General features: G+C 51.8%; 5 protein-coding genes across 5 annotated transcripts; 1 reads left to right on the top strand and 4 right to left on the bottom strand.

Moving 5' to 3' along the window:
- Nucleotides 1-628: 628 nt before the first annotated feature.
- Nucleotides 629-1,750, bottom strand: LDX57_012628 (uncharacterized protein; the record flags this gene model as incomplete). Its single annotated transcript, XM_046094378.1, has 1 exon — nucleotides 629-1,750. The coding sequence occupies one exon, from the start codon at nucleotides 1,748-1,750 to the stop codon at nucleotides 629-631; it is 1,122 nt and encodes a 373-aa protein (XP_045950357.1).
- Nucleotides 1,751-1,899: 149 nt separating this feature from the next.
- On the bottom strand, nucleotides 1,900-3,408 carry LDX57_012627 (uncharacterized protein; the record flags this gene model as incomplete). Its single annotated transcript, XM_046094377.1, has 3 exons — nucleotides 1,900-2,241; nucleotides 2,313-2,800; nucleotides 2,865-3,408. 3 exons carry the CDS (start codon nucleotides 3,406-3,408, stop codon nucleotides 1,900-1,902), a joined length of 1,374 nt encoding a protein of 457 aa, XP_045950356.1.
- Nucleotides 3,409-6,411: 3,003 nt separating this feature from the next.
- Nucleotides 6,412-6,723, bottom strand: LDX57_012626 (uncharacterized protein; the record flags this gene model as incomplete). The annotated part of the gene is made up of 2 exons (XM_046094376.1): nucleotides 6,412-6,506; nucleotides 6,579-6,723. 2 exons carry the CDS (start codon nucleotides 6,721-6,723, stop codon nucleotides 6,412-6,414), a joined length of 240 nt encoding a protein of 79 aa, XP_045950355.1.
- Nucleotides 6,724-6,839: 116 nt separating this feature from the next.
- LDX57_012625 (uncharacterized protein) lies at nucleotides 6,840-7,215 on the bottom strand (the record flags this gene model as incomplete). Its single annotated transcript, XM_046094375.1, has 2 exons — nucleotides 6,840-6,964; nucleotides 7,035-7,215. The coding sequence occupies 2 exons, from the start codon at nucleotides 7,213-7,215 to the stop codon at nucleotides 6,840-6,842; spliced, it is 306 nt and encodes a 101-aa protein (XP_045950354.1).
- Nucleotides 7,216-7,749: 534 nt separating this feature from the next.
- UBP2 (ubiquitin-specific protease UBP2) lies at nucleotides 7,750-12,301 on the top strand (the record flags this gene model as incomplete). The annotated part of the gene is made up of 11 exons (XM_046094374.1): nucleotides 7,750-7,771; nucleotides 7,870-8,606; nucleotides 8,665-8,872; nucleotides 8,926-8,971; nucleotides 9,030-9,424; nucleotides 9,497-9,585; nucleotides 9,646-10,183; nucleotides 10,250-10,964; nucleotides 11,027-11,447; nucleotides 11,506-11,677; nucleotides 11,730-12,301. The coding sequence occupies 11 exons, from the start codon at nucleotides 7,750-7,752 to the stop codon at nucleotides 12,299-12,301; spliced, it is 3,915 nt and encodes a 1,304-aa protein (XP_045950353.1).
- Nucleotides 12,302-12,824: the final 523 nt, after the last annotated feature.

Raw genomic sequence — 12,824 nt, 5'->3', positions numbered from 1 at the left:
TCAATATTGTACAGATGAATCGAAATAGAATCAAACCAAGCAAGCTCGACAAAGGGAAAAAGCGGATCATAAATCGAAAACCAAGCCAAACCAGAGACGCCTCCCATATACCGACCGAACCATATCCCCCATCCTGTAGGTCCCGATTGACCTAACCTGTCCTAACCAACCACCCATTCAAACAAACAATCCTGCCCTATCCTGTTACCGGTAGGACATTTAGAACGCCAGTTTGTTGCAGTCGTAAACACAGTCAAGGAAATAAACAAAGGAAACGAACAAAGGAAATAAACCAAATAAAAACCAGCACGGACTCCTTCACGGGTATCCAAGCTGACAACAGTGAGAATAATGTACATATGAATATATAAGAATCAAGAAATGATAAGAACCGTAACCATGAAACTCGGAACAAAGGAAATAAAACAAAGGAAAAAGTTTTTGGAGGTAGTAGGGGGAAGGGTTCAGTGTGGTTTGACGATAGGATATGTCAGATTGTGACAGCTCTGATTCTTTTCCCATGTCACTCACATCAACATCCCCTTCCTTTCCTTCCCCTCCTTTTTTGCTTTTTGTTTTGTTTTTCTTTTTTCTCTTTCTTTCATTCTTTTCTTTTTTCGTGATCAGTTTAGGCGGAAGAGACATTGGCCGGAGGGTAATGCCCTGGGATTCTCAATTCAAGAGTTGATACGCTGTTCTTGCTTTGAGCTGACGGCCGTTTGGTCCCTTCGGTAGTGACGCCGTTGGGGGTGATGCCTCCAGACGACATGACGGGGACGGTCTTCGCGGACGTGACTTCGGCGGCAGGACCCAGAGTTTTCTCCTGCGTGTCGTGGGAAGGCTTCTCGGAACCTGTGATGGATGGCTCAGGTCCCTCGTCGATGGACGTAGGAACGGTATTATGAGTGTGATCGGTCACATTTGTGGTCGTGGGCGCAGTGGATGCACTCTCGCCCCGGTTTCTCTGGCGTACGACTGACGAGTCCCGGGAGCTCCCCGAGCCCATCCCGGCAACGAACAAGGTATGTGATTGAGAAGAGTTATCTCCTCCATAGAACCGAGAACCTCCTTGATTCTCGGAGGCAGAATAGGTTTGTTGGGCCTCCTGCTGCTTCTGACGAGCGCTTGGATCGGTGGGGCTCATCCAAGCACCGTAATAACTGTCATGCCGTTCGAACGGGTGGCCTCGAGATGCGCCAGCCGGCATGGATCGAGGTTGGTTCTCATCCAAAGCCCGATTCGACATGGGCTGGGCATTGGGGTCGAAGTGATCGGGTAACGATCCGGCCGCGGCTAGCAGGTCTCTCTCACCGGAGCTCTCTCCACTTGAAGGCGACAGTGGGGCCTGCAAATGGCGGTCTATCTGCACATCACTGGGAAACCGGCCGCCCGGCTCACGGGGCTGAGACGCAGGCCGCTCCTGATTTAAAACCGCTGATTCCGGAGAGTAAGGCGTTCGGTCGGCTTCGTCTTCATCCATAACTCCATCGATGCTGGTGCGATAGCTGTTGCCGCTGACCGTTCGCACATGTCTCCGGACAAAAGCGTTGCGAGCTTCGCCCGTCTTGGAGATCAGACTTTCGATGTCTTCGTACCACGCCATCATGGTCTCGTGAGACTCTGCACGGAAGACCCAGGAGTGGCCTCGGTGCATGGTGCCCGTCTGTCGGCCCTTCAACATGAATTTGTGCGACGTCGAATCCGGTTGGGAATGCGTGCCTAGCTTTTGTTCCGGGAGGTACAGCGACATGACTGGCGTTTGCCAGGCCACTCGATCGGCGGATTTGAATTCGTGAAGATGCGTCGGAGACAACACATACCTGCAGTATCGGGTTAGGAAGCCTGTTATTTTCCCCGAAGACACGACTGAAAGAAAACAAGAACAAGTGCAAGATACACTTACCAGCCAGGCGTATAGCTCTTCAGGTACTTGCTTTTACGCTCGAGCATGCCGGACCGAACTTCTGCAGCAGCGGGATGATCCTTGCCCGGGTAAGAAATGTTCTCCACGTCTCGAAGAGGAACTCGAGGATCGACAAGCTCGTCCGTCGTGGCAATGAACGAATTCCATTCGTGATCGTGGGGCATAGAAATCGGCCCCGCTCGCAGTTTGTTGACGGTGTCGTACGTCTCGTCCGCCTCCCGTTTAAGAATGCTGGCATATGCGTTGTAGGCCTTCTGGATCTCGCTAACCACGATGGATTCTAGCTCGCGACCGGAATTTTCCAAGTTCAAGAACGCCTGCATGACACAATATGGATTAGCGGTCAGATCCCTCCAAAAGGGTACACCGAGGATTGAGGGGTTCATACCCTGTGCAGGTAGTTCTCTTCCTCGATCTGCTTCTCGATCTGTTTGTCAACACTCAATCGGATGATGAAAGGGTCTCCTTTGCCCGAGGTAGCGGACGGGTCGGTGTCGACCAGTCCGAGCGATTCGTGCAGCTGCCGCACCGACTTTCGGGTGGCCTCGACTTCCCTGTCCACGGAGTTCCGAAAATCACCCGACAGACTCCTGATTTCCTTGGTCTTCTTCTGCAGGTCGTTCCGGAGACCCATAAGCTGACTGACAACCTCGCTCTCCACCTCCGCAGCCTTTGTTGCTTCCAGATAGCCTTGTCGGTGGAAGTCTCGCAGGATCTCGGTCGCATCTCCTAGACCTCCGGATTTGAGGAATGTGGGAGGGAGGGATGTATTGTTGACGACATTCGATGCCGATAGGAATAGTTTCGCTCGGGCTTCGTATGATTTCTGGACTTCCTTGAAGAAGAGGATCAGGTCTTTGAGAGTTTTGCGCCACGCTGCGACACAGTTAGCAACTTTTGCGATGGGACCGGGGCGCAAGAACGAATGCTCAAAGCTTACCCTGAAATCGATTCGCCAGAACCTCGGTTGGCGTTCCGTCCGTGGGGACGGGGATATAGAAGGCGCTGTTTTGATCATCGGTGCCTTCGACGCCGTATTTCTCCTTATCGCCGAGGACTAGACTGCGCACGCTGCCGGCGCGCAAGCTGCGCTTACTTCCGCTGCGGCGCATGCTACCTCGCTTGCTGAGCGATGACTTCTTCTTCAGCGTGCCGGCGGCGGATCGCGTCGGGGTTGCGGAGCGACTGGACATTTGCGAGACGGAACGTTGCATACCGGCGGACGAGGGACCCTCGAGGACGACTGAGCCGCGTTGAGTAGCTGCATCGAAATCCTCGTGAAAGCGACCGGCACGAGGAAGGGCGGACGGTTCCACGACAGCGCCGTGGGCGAGGTTGTAACCGGAGGAGCTGGCGGCGAACGAGTTGGGTCGGGAGCCTGATCGCGTGCCGTAACCCCGACTGGAGATGACGGAATCGGGGGCTTGCGAGGGGCCGCCGTATACGTCTTGTACGGGCGTTTGCGACCGTAGTAAGGTGGCCATTATTGTATAGAAGGGAGGAGGGGGGAAGAAGAGGGGGGAAAGGCGCAGGGAGGCAAAGAATAAAAGAGGAGGGGAAGGGTTGAGGCAACAGAGAATAATCGGGCGGTGCAGACCCAGACCCGTGATGGAAGATCAAATCAGAAGCCGAGGAAATGGGAGAGTCGGGCTGCGATAAGGCTATATACGCAGGGTGATAATAATAGTAGGCCGAGCTAAACTTGCAGATCCGCGAGAGGGGAGACGAGGCGAGAAGAGTGCGGATAGGATAGAAGGTAAGGAATAGGAGGGAACAAGAAAGGGAGGAAGAGAGGAAGAGGAAGAAGAGGACGAGAGAGATAGGGGAAGGGAGGAATGACGGACGATGAATTTAGGACATAAAAATGGAACGAAATGAAATAATAAGAATAAAAATAAGGATAATTAAAATAAAAGGAAAAGGGTTTAAAAAAAAAAAAAGGAGAGGGTAAAACCAAGGATGGAGGATAAATGCAAGATGAACGCGAAATCGCTTCCTTCCCAGGCGGCGTTACCCAGCGAACGGGGAGAAGAGGTCTGGATCGAACGGTTATGCGGGGGCAATCCGTCACTTCCTCTGTATTCTCCCTAGAGAAAATAATAATAATGAAATGGCTGCTGTCGAACAGGCCGATCGTTGATACTAGCCCAGGTCCCACCGGGTCTAGGAGGGCACTATCGAGGATTTAGGGGGAGAATGTAATTAGATGATGATACGGAGGAGTGCAATTAATCTCAATCAATCCGTTCATCGATCTGGCACAGAGTGTGAAATCGAAGCTCTCTCCACACCATTGCAGGTGGAATTCTTAGGGATCCTTTGCGGAATGCGACCTTGAAGTAAAGAATAAGGAGAGGGGCATCTCGCCGCTTCCGGATGACGTCTACGCCGCTTGAGCTCCAAGGAAAATGCGACGTTATGACTTCTTTTTTTTTCCTTGGTCTTTCGCATGGCACGGAATAGCCGGAGCCGAATGAGGCCGGGGACTGACTTCACCAGTTGCTTCCAATTATCATTCTCTGAATACTGAATAGGGTTGATGTAACCGGCGAGGTACTTCATGATTCAAGGTAATGTGGATGGAATCATGGGAATTCCTTTGGCCCGGGCTGACGAAGTATATAGTAATGTTACCTAACTACCACTCAGTAAATAATTACTACGGGATAAGTTATGTTCTCAATTTCAGTGTTCAACATGCAGCATGATAACAAGAAATAGTACAGGTAGGACCTAGGTTCTATAGTCGGGTACTTTTGCAGTATAAACAGTTCTCCTTCCACGAACCACTTACTCAATTACTTCCTCAATTACTCCCCTTTAACGTAACAACGTGGCTGGAGAAAAGAAAAAGCAAAGAAAATCAAATCAAATCCGAGCTGTGGCTGAGGGCTGCAGTATCCAATCACTCCTCTGCATGGACCTGGGTGGAGCAAGCGCAATCAAACGAGGCCATCGTCAGTCATTATTATTTAGTACTTGTAGAATCGTTCTTCATGTCTTCGATGGAGCCCGCAAACCCCCTTTTTCCCAGTCTCCATCGGACCATCCACTTGGGTGGCAAACCACCCCCCTCTGCGATCCATTCTCCCGCCCTTCCGTAGGTTTAGGAGAAATGGAGAATTCTGAATTCCTGAGTTTATACTCTGGAAAATAGGAGAAGGTTCCGACGGGCGATCCCGCGGTCCTTGCACTTTGACTGCCTCCTTTCGGGATGGGCGGAGGCAGCAACTTTCCCAAGGGAACATTCGACGTCATGCACGGTTCATCATTTGCGTCGATCGATCGTACGGAGTAAGTCCTCGAGACGACCACTCCGTCATATATACGGTGCATACAACTAGTAGTACTAACGAGTAGTTGTTAATGCTATGCAAACACCCTCCGTAGACTAGATAGTTATTAGTTACTAGTTACTAGTTGGACTGGGAGTATCTTCTACTATCTCGCTAGAAGGCTAGAAATAGAATATAGTACCGATTCACTCGACGGGTGATCTCCACGACCTTCTGGAAGAGCGAAAGAATCCCCTAAGTTACTGACTTACCGTCCGACGAACCACCACCTGAACCAGCCATTTGCTACTCCGTACTGTCCAGTCCAACTCCATGGTCACAGGAAGACACGGTGATCTCATCGCACTGCAGACCCCCTGCGTACGGAGTAGATTCTCATACACCCCTTGAATTGCGCCAAACATCGAGGATTGACAGGGCATGATCTGCATTTCCGCAGGCACAGGTCTAATAATTCCCCATGGCCCTGTCACCCGGGACATGGCTGGCGGATATTCCCTTGCATCGATCGCCTATTCCGTTTCCACGCCTCCTGAATATCGTCCGTTCCTCTATATCTACTGTGTTCAGGTTGACACCTGAGGCAGTAAAGTGTTGGACACGTGATATTCCCGTGATTGGATAAACACGCTCTGTGATTGGCCCCTGCTTCCCCACCCCGGGCACGGTTGATGCCTGCCATCCCAGGCATTCACGCACTTGTCAGGGCTTCCGGGGTTGTTACCAGGCATTGTTCTCATTATGATTGAATATGATATTCGTATTTTAGGCGGGGGTGGTCACCAGTCGACTCAACGTCACTGGACTTGGGGCTGGTGATCGCATGCGCCTCGTAATCTATCTTCCTGTCCTTACCGAGGACTTGTAGGTCCAGCCACCGGCATGGGCTACCCCTCGTAGACAAACTGTGTGGAAGCTTAATCACGCTGGAACTAGGTACCACGGTAATGCCTAACTTGCCATTAGATCGAATGTTTGCGATATACAGGTAGGCAACAGACACGTCAACCGAGGGCCACCCCCGGAAACCCCCACAGAAGACCGACTGTATCAACGGAAAAGGAAATCTTTCATTGTAGAATGTGCCAAATGTGCTAGCTAAAGGTGGTCGACACGAAGCGATAATTTTACACAAGGAGACTGGGAATCGGCAAACGCGGGGGTGACAAGAGATATCGAACCAATGTATCTTTATGAAGCGGGGATAGGGGATGTGGGAACGTCGATGCCGTAGGCCTCCTTGAGTCTCTCTCGTCGTCTCTCGGCGTATCCGGGAGCGTAGATGCCTGTGACAGTCAGGTTAGTTACGGGTCAGAATTTCCACAGTCAACCGCATTCACGCCTTGGAGTGAACGTACCTCGTCCCTCGCCCAGCTCCTGGACGGTCTGCTCTCCCGAGGTGCGGAACTGCTTTCGCAGCTGTTGGCGACGCTCAAACTCGTCGACAGTATGGTCCTTCTGGTATCCCCACAGCGATCCACCGGTGTATTCGAAGGCGCCCATGCCGGTTGCCAGAGCGGCACCGTAGCCCAGGAGGGCGGGGAAAGTGCGTGCTGTGCAAGTGAAAGATCAAAAGTCAGAACAATGGCGCCACAACTCTAAGAACGAGGGCGGAGATACTAACCACGCAGGCCCAGAAGGGCACCGGAGAAGAAACCGCCCAGAGCGACGTTCCAGTGGTCATCCTTCTCCCGCAGGTTGGCCGAGGCGTCCTTGACGAACTCGTAGGTACCGCCCATGGCCGCTAGATTGGCAGTGGTCAGTACAGACAAACGACACGTCAATGCAGGGTTCAATTGGTATTGTGTTCATACCGAAAAGACCGATGGTGCTGCCGCTTCTCACAAACACACCCCAAGGTCCGACGTTCTTCTTGACCAGGGTGTTCTGCACGGCGGAGGCGCAAAGACCGACCCCACCGGTCAGCATGGTCGTCTTCAATGACGCCATGATTGTGTTCTTGGGGTGAAAGTGCTCTTCATGATGGGCAGCCATGGTGGCGGATTGAGGGGGAGGAGTAGCAAATTGCCTGCTGCTTGCGGTGGAGGGAGTCGTTTTGCGCGGTGACGGTGATGCTGGGATTTTGGAAGTCGCCCTTTATGCCGTCTGTCACCGCCTACCCGCACATCTCATGGAGCTTCACGCAAGTGGGTGAAGGCAGTGAGGGACGATCACCGGCCAGAATCCTGCCCCTTTTCACTTAAGAGATCCTTTACACCTTCTCTGTTTCATCTCTTCCTCATACTCGTGGAGGTTCTTCCGGTATTGTTTCCCCGAACCTGCCCGGTTGGAGTCCCGATTCCTAAGCTTGCCGCCCGCCTGGGGCTCCCCGCTGTCCAAACTGACCAGTATCCTTCACTTTCTAGGCATACTCAAAGAATTCGGGAGCCTTCACTTATCCATCATTCCGATATCACTTCTGCTGAAGATTTGTTATGCTGAAGTCGACTGTATGGGAAAGCCTTTGCTCAGAGTTTTGATCCTTGTCGCCTGATCCTCCGGTACCTGTGAGCTCCACTGAGCCTACTAATGTCGTCCTTCCAGAGGTCAGGTACGTACAAACATGCAGTCCTCTGCTTTTTTATCAGAAGTGTCGCAACCTTTCGGTTTCGTACATTTGAGGCTAATATGGATGGCTTCCCTTCTCAGGCAAGACTGCCCCGCGTCTTGTACAAGATATCCACGACTATGACTTCATTCATCCGCCGAGTACAGGACGTAACCTTCTCCGCGATGTGCCACCCGTCTTCCCCGAACGCTGCGACGGTCCGATAGAGTTCATTTCGCCTTCAGCATGCCGCCATCAATACGTGACTAAGCCCGCCCAAAGCTTTCTACAAACGGACGCCGCAACCCCCCCGAAAGTGTCCGCCGTGTGCTTGAAATGTCGATGTCACTTGCAGGTCATCGTGAACCTCACCTCCGCTCTCGGTCATACCCATCAGGACCCAGATCATGTCCATCATCTTGTCTATAAGTCTGGAAGGCAGGTCGGCGGGCCTTCGCCAGAAGAGATCACACCCAAAGGCCAGACGGCAGAAACGTATCGCTACGAATGTTCCTACCTCACCTGCTCTATTGCCGTATCGGTGCGAATCGCTTCTCCGATACTCAACGAGGAATGGACACGGCTTTTGGTAGATCCCGACGTATTACAGAAACGCGCGAGTGAGGCGATGGCAACGTATCCTGATCGGATGGAGGGAATGGCCGCGCCGGATCCCATCACCGTCCTGCTGACGTTGAAAGCATATATCAGTAACGCTCTTCATGATGGCCAGCGCAGCAAGTCAATATCAGCAGTTAATAAAAGATTCATGAACTGTTTCGGTATCGAAGGGCGGCCTTGCAAAGAGTTGCTGGAATTTCTGGAGTTTTCCACCAAGGTGTGTTGGTTTCCTCATTAAGTACTCCGTATGAGGATATCTTCTGACACTTTGACAGAATGAAGGCACTTGGGAGCCTCCTCGGCCTAGCCCCTGGGCAGAATTCCCTTACCATGATCAGCTTAAGATCTTTCTCGACGACACGCTCCATGAACTCATTGCGCTTATAGAGCAGAGACCAGCAATTGAAAAGAAAGGACACCAGATAGAAGACAAGCACAACCCCGCCACAAATGACCTTCTCTTAGCCCTTGGAGCTCTGGATTGTAAGTGCCCGCCCATGATTCGTGTCAGGTACTCGGCTGACTGATTTCTTTAGATCCGAGAGCCTTCCGAACAGACGGATTTCAAATGGCGTCCGAACCGTTCGTGTCACCCGCGATCGAGCCTTTTTTAGAACTGAGTGCTGATTGAACAATCTAGGTTTTATGAAGATCTGGGGACCGTTGAAGATATGTCAGCTGTCGCCATAATAGATGCCTTCAATCGACAAGTCACGGTAGACCCGGGAAGAACTCCCATGTATCTTCACTGCCTCAAGTCGATTGGTAACCTCCGGGGTGGGGAGGATAAGACTCTAATTGGGCAGGCGGTTGAGTTGGCTTACGCAGAAGGCAAATACACAAACGAGGATGTCTATAATGCCTACAGGTACTTTGGACTGAGTTATGACGACACTCGTCTTACGGAGGATAGCATCATCGGGAAGTTCTACGCTTATTTGAGCTCCACCACCCAGGAGAACGAAACTCGCCGACAACTCTGGGTAATTGGGGACAGCAGGCGCAGCGAGCGCATAAAGTCAGCAGCTGAAGACAGTAGGGCTCCCCTGGGCTGTTGCCGTTCACAGCGCGGATCAGCATATGGAGTGGCTAACGGTTAAAAACTAGGGGTTGCGACGGTCGAACAAGCTCAAGTGTACCTGGGTGTCAGCAATGATACGGGCGACGATTTCATTATGGCCATGTACACAGCTAAGGTACATTTCTTGCCTCTCTGCACCAAGTCCCGGAATAGTAGGTACTGACATGTGGTTCAGGTCAATGACAGTCCGTCGACTAAAGAACTCTCCCGGCGAGCTATTGAGCTCATAGCCGAGGCGCGGAAGTCAAATGCCCTCAAACACTTCCTGAACACCGGTGAAATGACCGCCGGTGAAATGGACATTGGGGATGCTTATCGGCTCCTCCAGATCCCCGATCGGACTGTAGATGAAGGAGCAATCATGGCGGCTTACACGATCTGTGTGGACGAGGCTCCTGCGCAAGTCGAGACCTATAACCAGGCATTGGCCATAATCGCGAAAGAGAAGAACAGCCCGTTGTTGAACAGCATGGTTTCTGGCTCTGCTCCGAAACCGGACCACAACATGTCGGAATGGCCAGTAGGACTGGAAAACATTGGCAACACTTGCTATCTGAACAGCTTGCTACAGTTCTACTTTTCAGTGCGCCCGTACCGCCAAATGGTCCTGGATTTCGAGACATTTAAGATGACGATCAACGACGAGAGTTTGAGCAAGAAACAGGTGGGATCTCGCAAAGTCTCCCGAAAGGAGGTCGAGCGGTCTCAAAAATGTAGGTGGCATGCTGGGGACCTTTGAATGCATAATATATGGAAGACTGACCATCCGGCAACGACAGTCTTGAGAGAACTGCGGACTCTGTTCAGTGATATGATTCACTCACCCACATCGTTTGTCATCCCGGGCCAGGAGTTAGCACGGTTGACATTGATCAGCCCCTCGAACGAAGCCGCCATTCGTCGTCGATCAACCATATCTGCCATAAGGCCTGTCGGCCTCGGTGAAATAAATGGCGCCCCGGTTTTGGGCCCCCTTGGACCACCCCAGCCGATTACGGACGGGGAGACCCAAAACTCAGCAGCGCTCGACACGGATAAGCCCCAACGCATGACGACAAGCGACGTTGACAGCGACGCAACCCTTGTCTCCGATGGCACCAAGAACGCGACATCCGCTTCGAGTGATGATGCCAAGGTTGCACCTGGCGATGACCACACAATCGGCCCCAGTGATGACAAGGAAAATGAGATACCGCAACCTGCCGACGCCGTGATGACGGACGTGCAGGGTGAATCAACCCCCGAAGCACCCCAAGCCAGTGACCCTGATAACAAATCACCTGAAGACCAAACCGCGCCTTCTAATAAACCCCCACCCGTACCCCCTCGACCTGCGCCACAAGGTGATTCGCAGAAGCAGATACTAGATGAGGTTGAGATCGGAGCGCAACAGGATGTGACGGAGGTCATCAACAACGTGCTTTTCCAGAGTCAGTGTGCCATTGAGCCAAACTCGATAGCTCCGGACGGTGAGCAGATTGACCGAATCAAGGAGTGAGTCTCTGATCCACCTACGCGCGTGAATATACAAACTGACAGGCATATTTTTCCAACAGCCTCTTCTACGGACAAGCCAAATCTTATATCCTTTCCAATGAAGGCGTGCGATCCAAGGAGGAACGATGGTGTGATATCAAGATCGATGTTGCAACTGGATCCCGTGACATCTATGCGGCCATTGACGGTGCTTTCGATATCCAAAAAGTTAACGTCGGTGACTCGATGGCGGAACAGTTTGGTGCCATAAGCCGACTGCCGCCGGTGCTCCAGATCCAGGTGCAGCGGGTTCAATTCGACCCAGTGAAGAAACGCTCGTTCAAATCAACGCACCACCTTGAGCTCAAGGACACCATCTATCTCGACCGATATATGGATACCCAGCAGCCAGAAATCATGAATCGCCGGCGCCAGTGCTGGGAATGGAAGGATAATCTAAGGAAGCTGGAGGCTCGACGGGACGAGTTACTCCGCCTTGAAGTAAGAACTCACACCTGGCTTAAACACAAGAGGCCAATCTATCTAACCCTTATCACAGGAAACGGATTCCTTAGATATGCCGGCCTTGTTCAACAGCGCCAGGGAGGCCCTCGAAGACCTGAACTCTTTGAAAGACGACCCAGAGACTGCAGATGACGCCATCGATGTGAACCCGCAACTGTTCCCTGAACTGGAGCAGCTCTCCCAGCTAGCGAGGTCTCAACTGAACAGTAAGTGCTCTTAATGCGCCACGCCCTTTCCTTACCGGCTAACATATTGTAGGCATCAACCAGGAAATCAAGGATACGCAGACGATGATCTCCAGTCAGTTTGCCGACTCCAGACGTCTGCCCTATCGACTTTATGCGGTCTTCGTTCATCATGGGTCTGTGACTTTCGGCCACTACTACATCTACATTCGCGACTTTGAACGAAACATCTGGCGCAAGTACAATGACAACTACGTGACCGAGGTGAAGGACCTGGATGAGATCTTTGTGAACAATGACCGCCAGAATCCACCCACGCCTTACTTCCTCGTGTATGTCAACGACAGCATGAAAGAACGTCTAGTCGACCCGGTTTGCAGAGAGGTGGTTGAGAACCAGCCCGACCAGCCCGACCAGCCCGAGCCTCAACCAGTTGCAGATACAACCACCACCATGGAGGGTGTCACTACTCAACCCGCAGCCAACGATGTGGACATGAAGCCACCATCGTACGATGAGATTTGGACTGACAAAGGTGTACCAGGTACGGGAGATCACCATCGAACCGTCGGGACGGGAGACGGCAAGGACCTTCCAACATGGGCGTCGAAACAAGACACTAACAACCAGAATGTGCAATGGTAGGCTCCGAGACCACTTCGCCAGCCGGAGTCATTCCGAATCCATTGAAACGTAAAGGGTTGGATGACGTGTCATGGTGAGAGAGTTTCCATGGCCTTTTCCCTACCACGGCGTGTCTTTCTGGTCACGATGGCCCCGTCTCCGGGTATAGTGGGATGGAGTCGTGGGTATGGTACGTGGGAGGACGAACCGGGCCCAGACGGGGCTTTTGCATTTTCAATTCTCGTGAAATTCTTGTGATTATTTGAAGAGGGTTTGTAATGTTGTTTTACATGTGCATGGTAGCGGGTCATTGTCAGTTGTGAACATTGTTTTATCTGTAAATAGCGGACGATACCATCATGATGAACGCAATGATGATGATGTACAGAGTTTACTGAAAAGAAGATTCTTAACTATTTGATTGTACAGTAATTAGTATTCTGGATGGCTTGAAGGCTTTCTTCTCCCATCAAAGTGCTCGCCGAGTAGCCAGAGCCGGCTCTGAGTAGATTTATGAGCGAAGCATTCATCTTATACGCTAGAG

The sequence above is a fragment of the Aspergillus melleus genome, assembly GCF_016097325.1.
Source record: "Aspergillus melleus strain CBS 546.65 chromosome Unknown contig8, whole genome shotgun sequence".
Lineage (NCBI taxonomy): Eukaryota > Fungi > Ascomycota > Eurotiomycetes > Eurotiales > Aspergillaceae > Aspergillus > Aspergillus melleus.
Note: the sequence above shows the minus strand (reverse complement) of the source record. Positions and strands in the feature narration are given on the sequence as shown.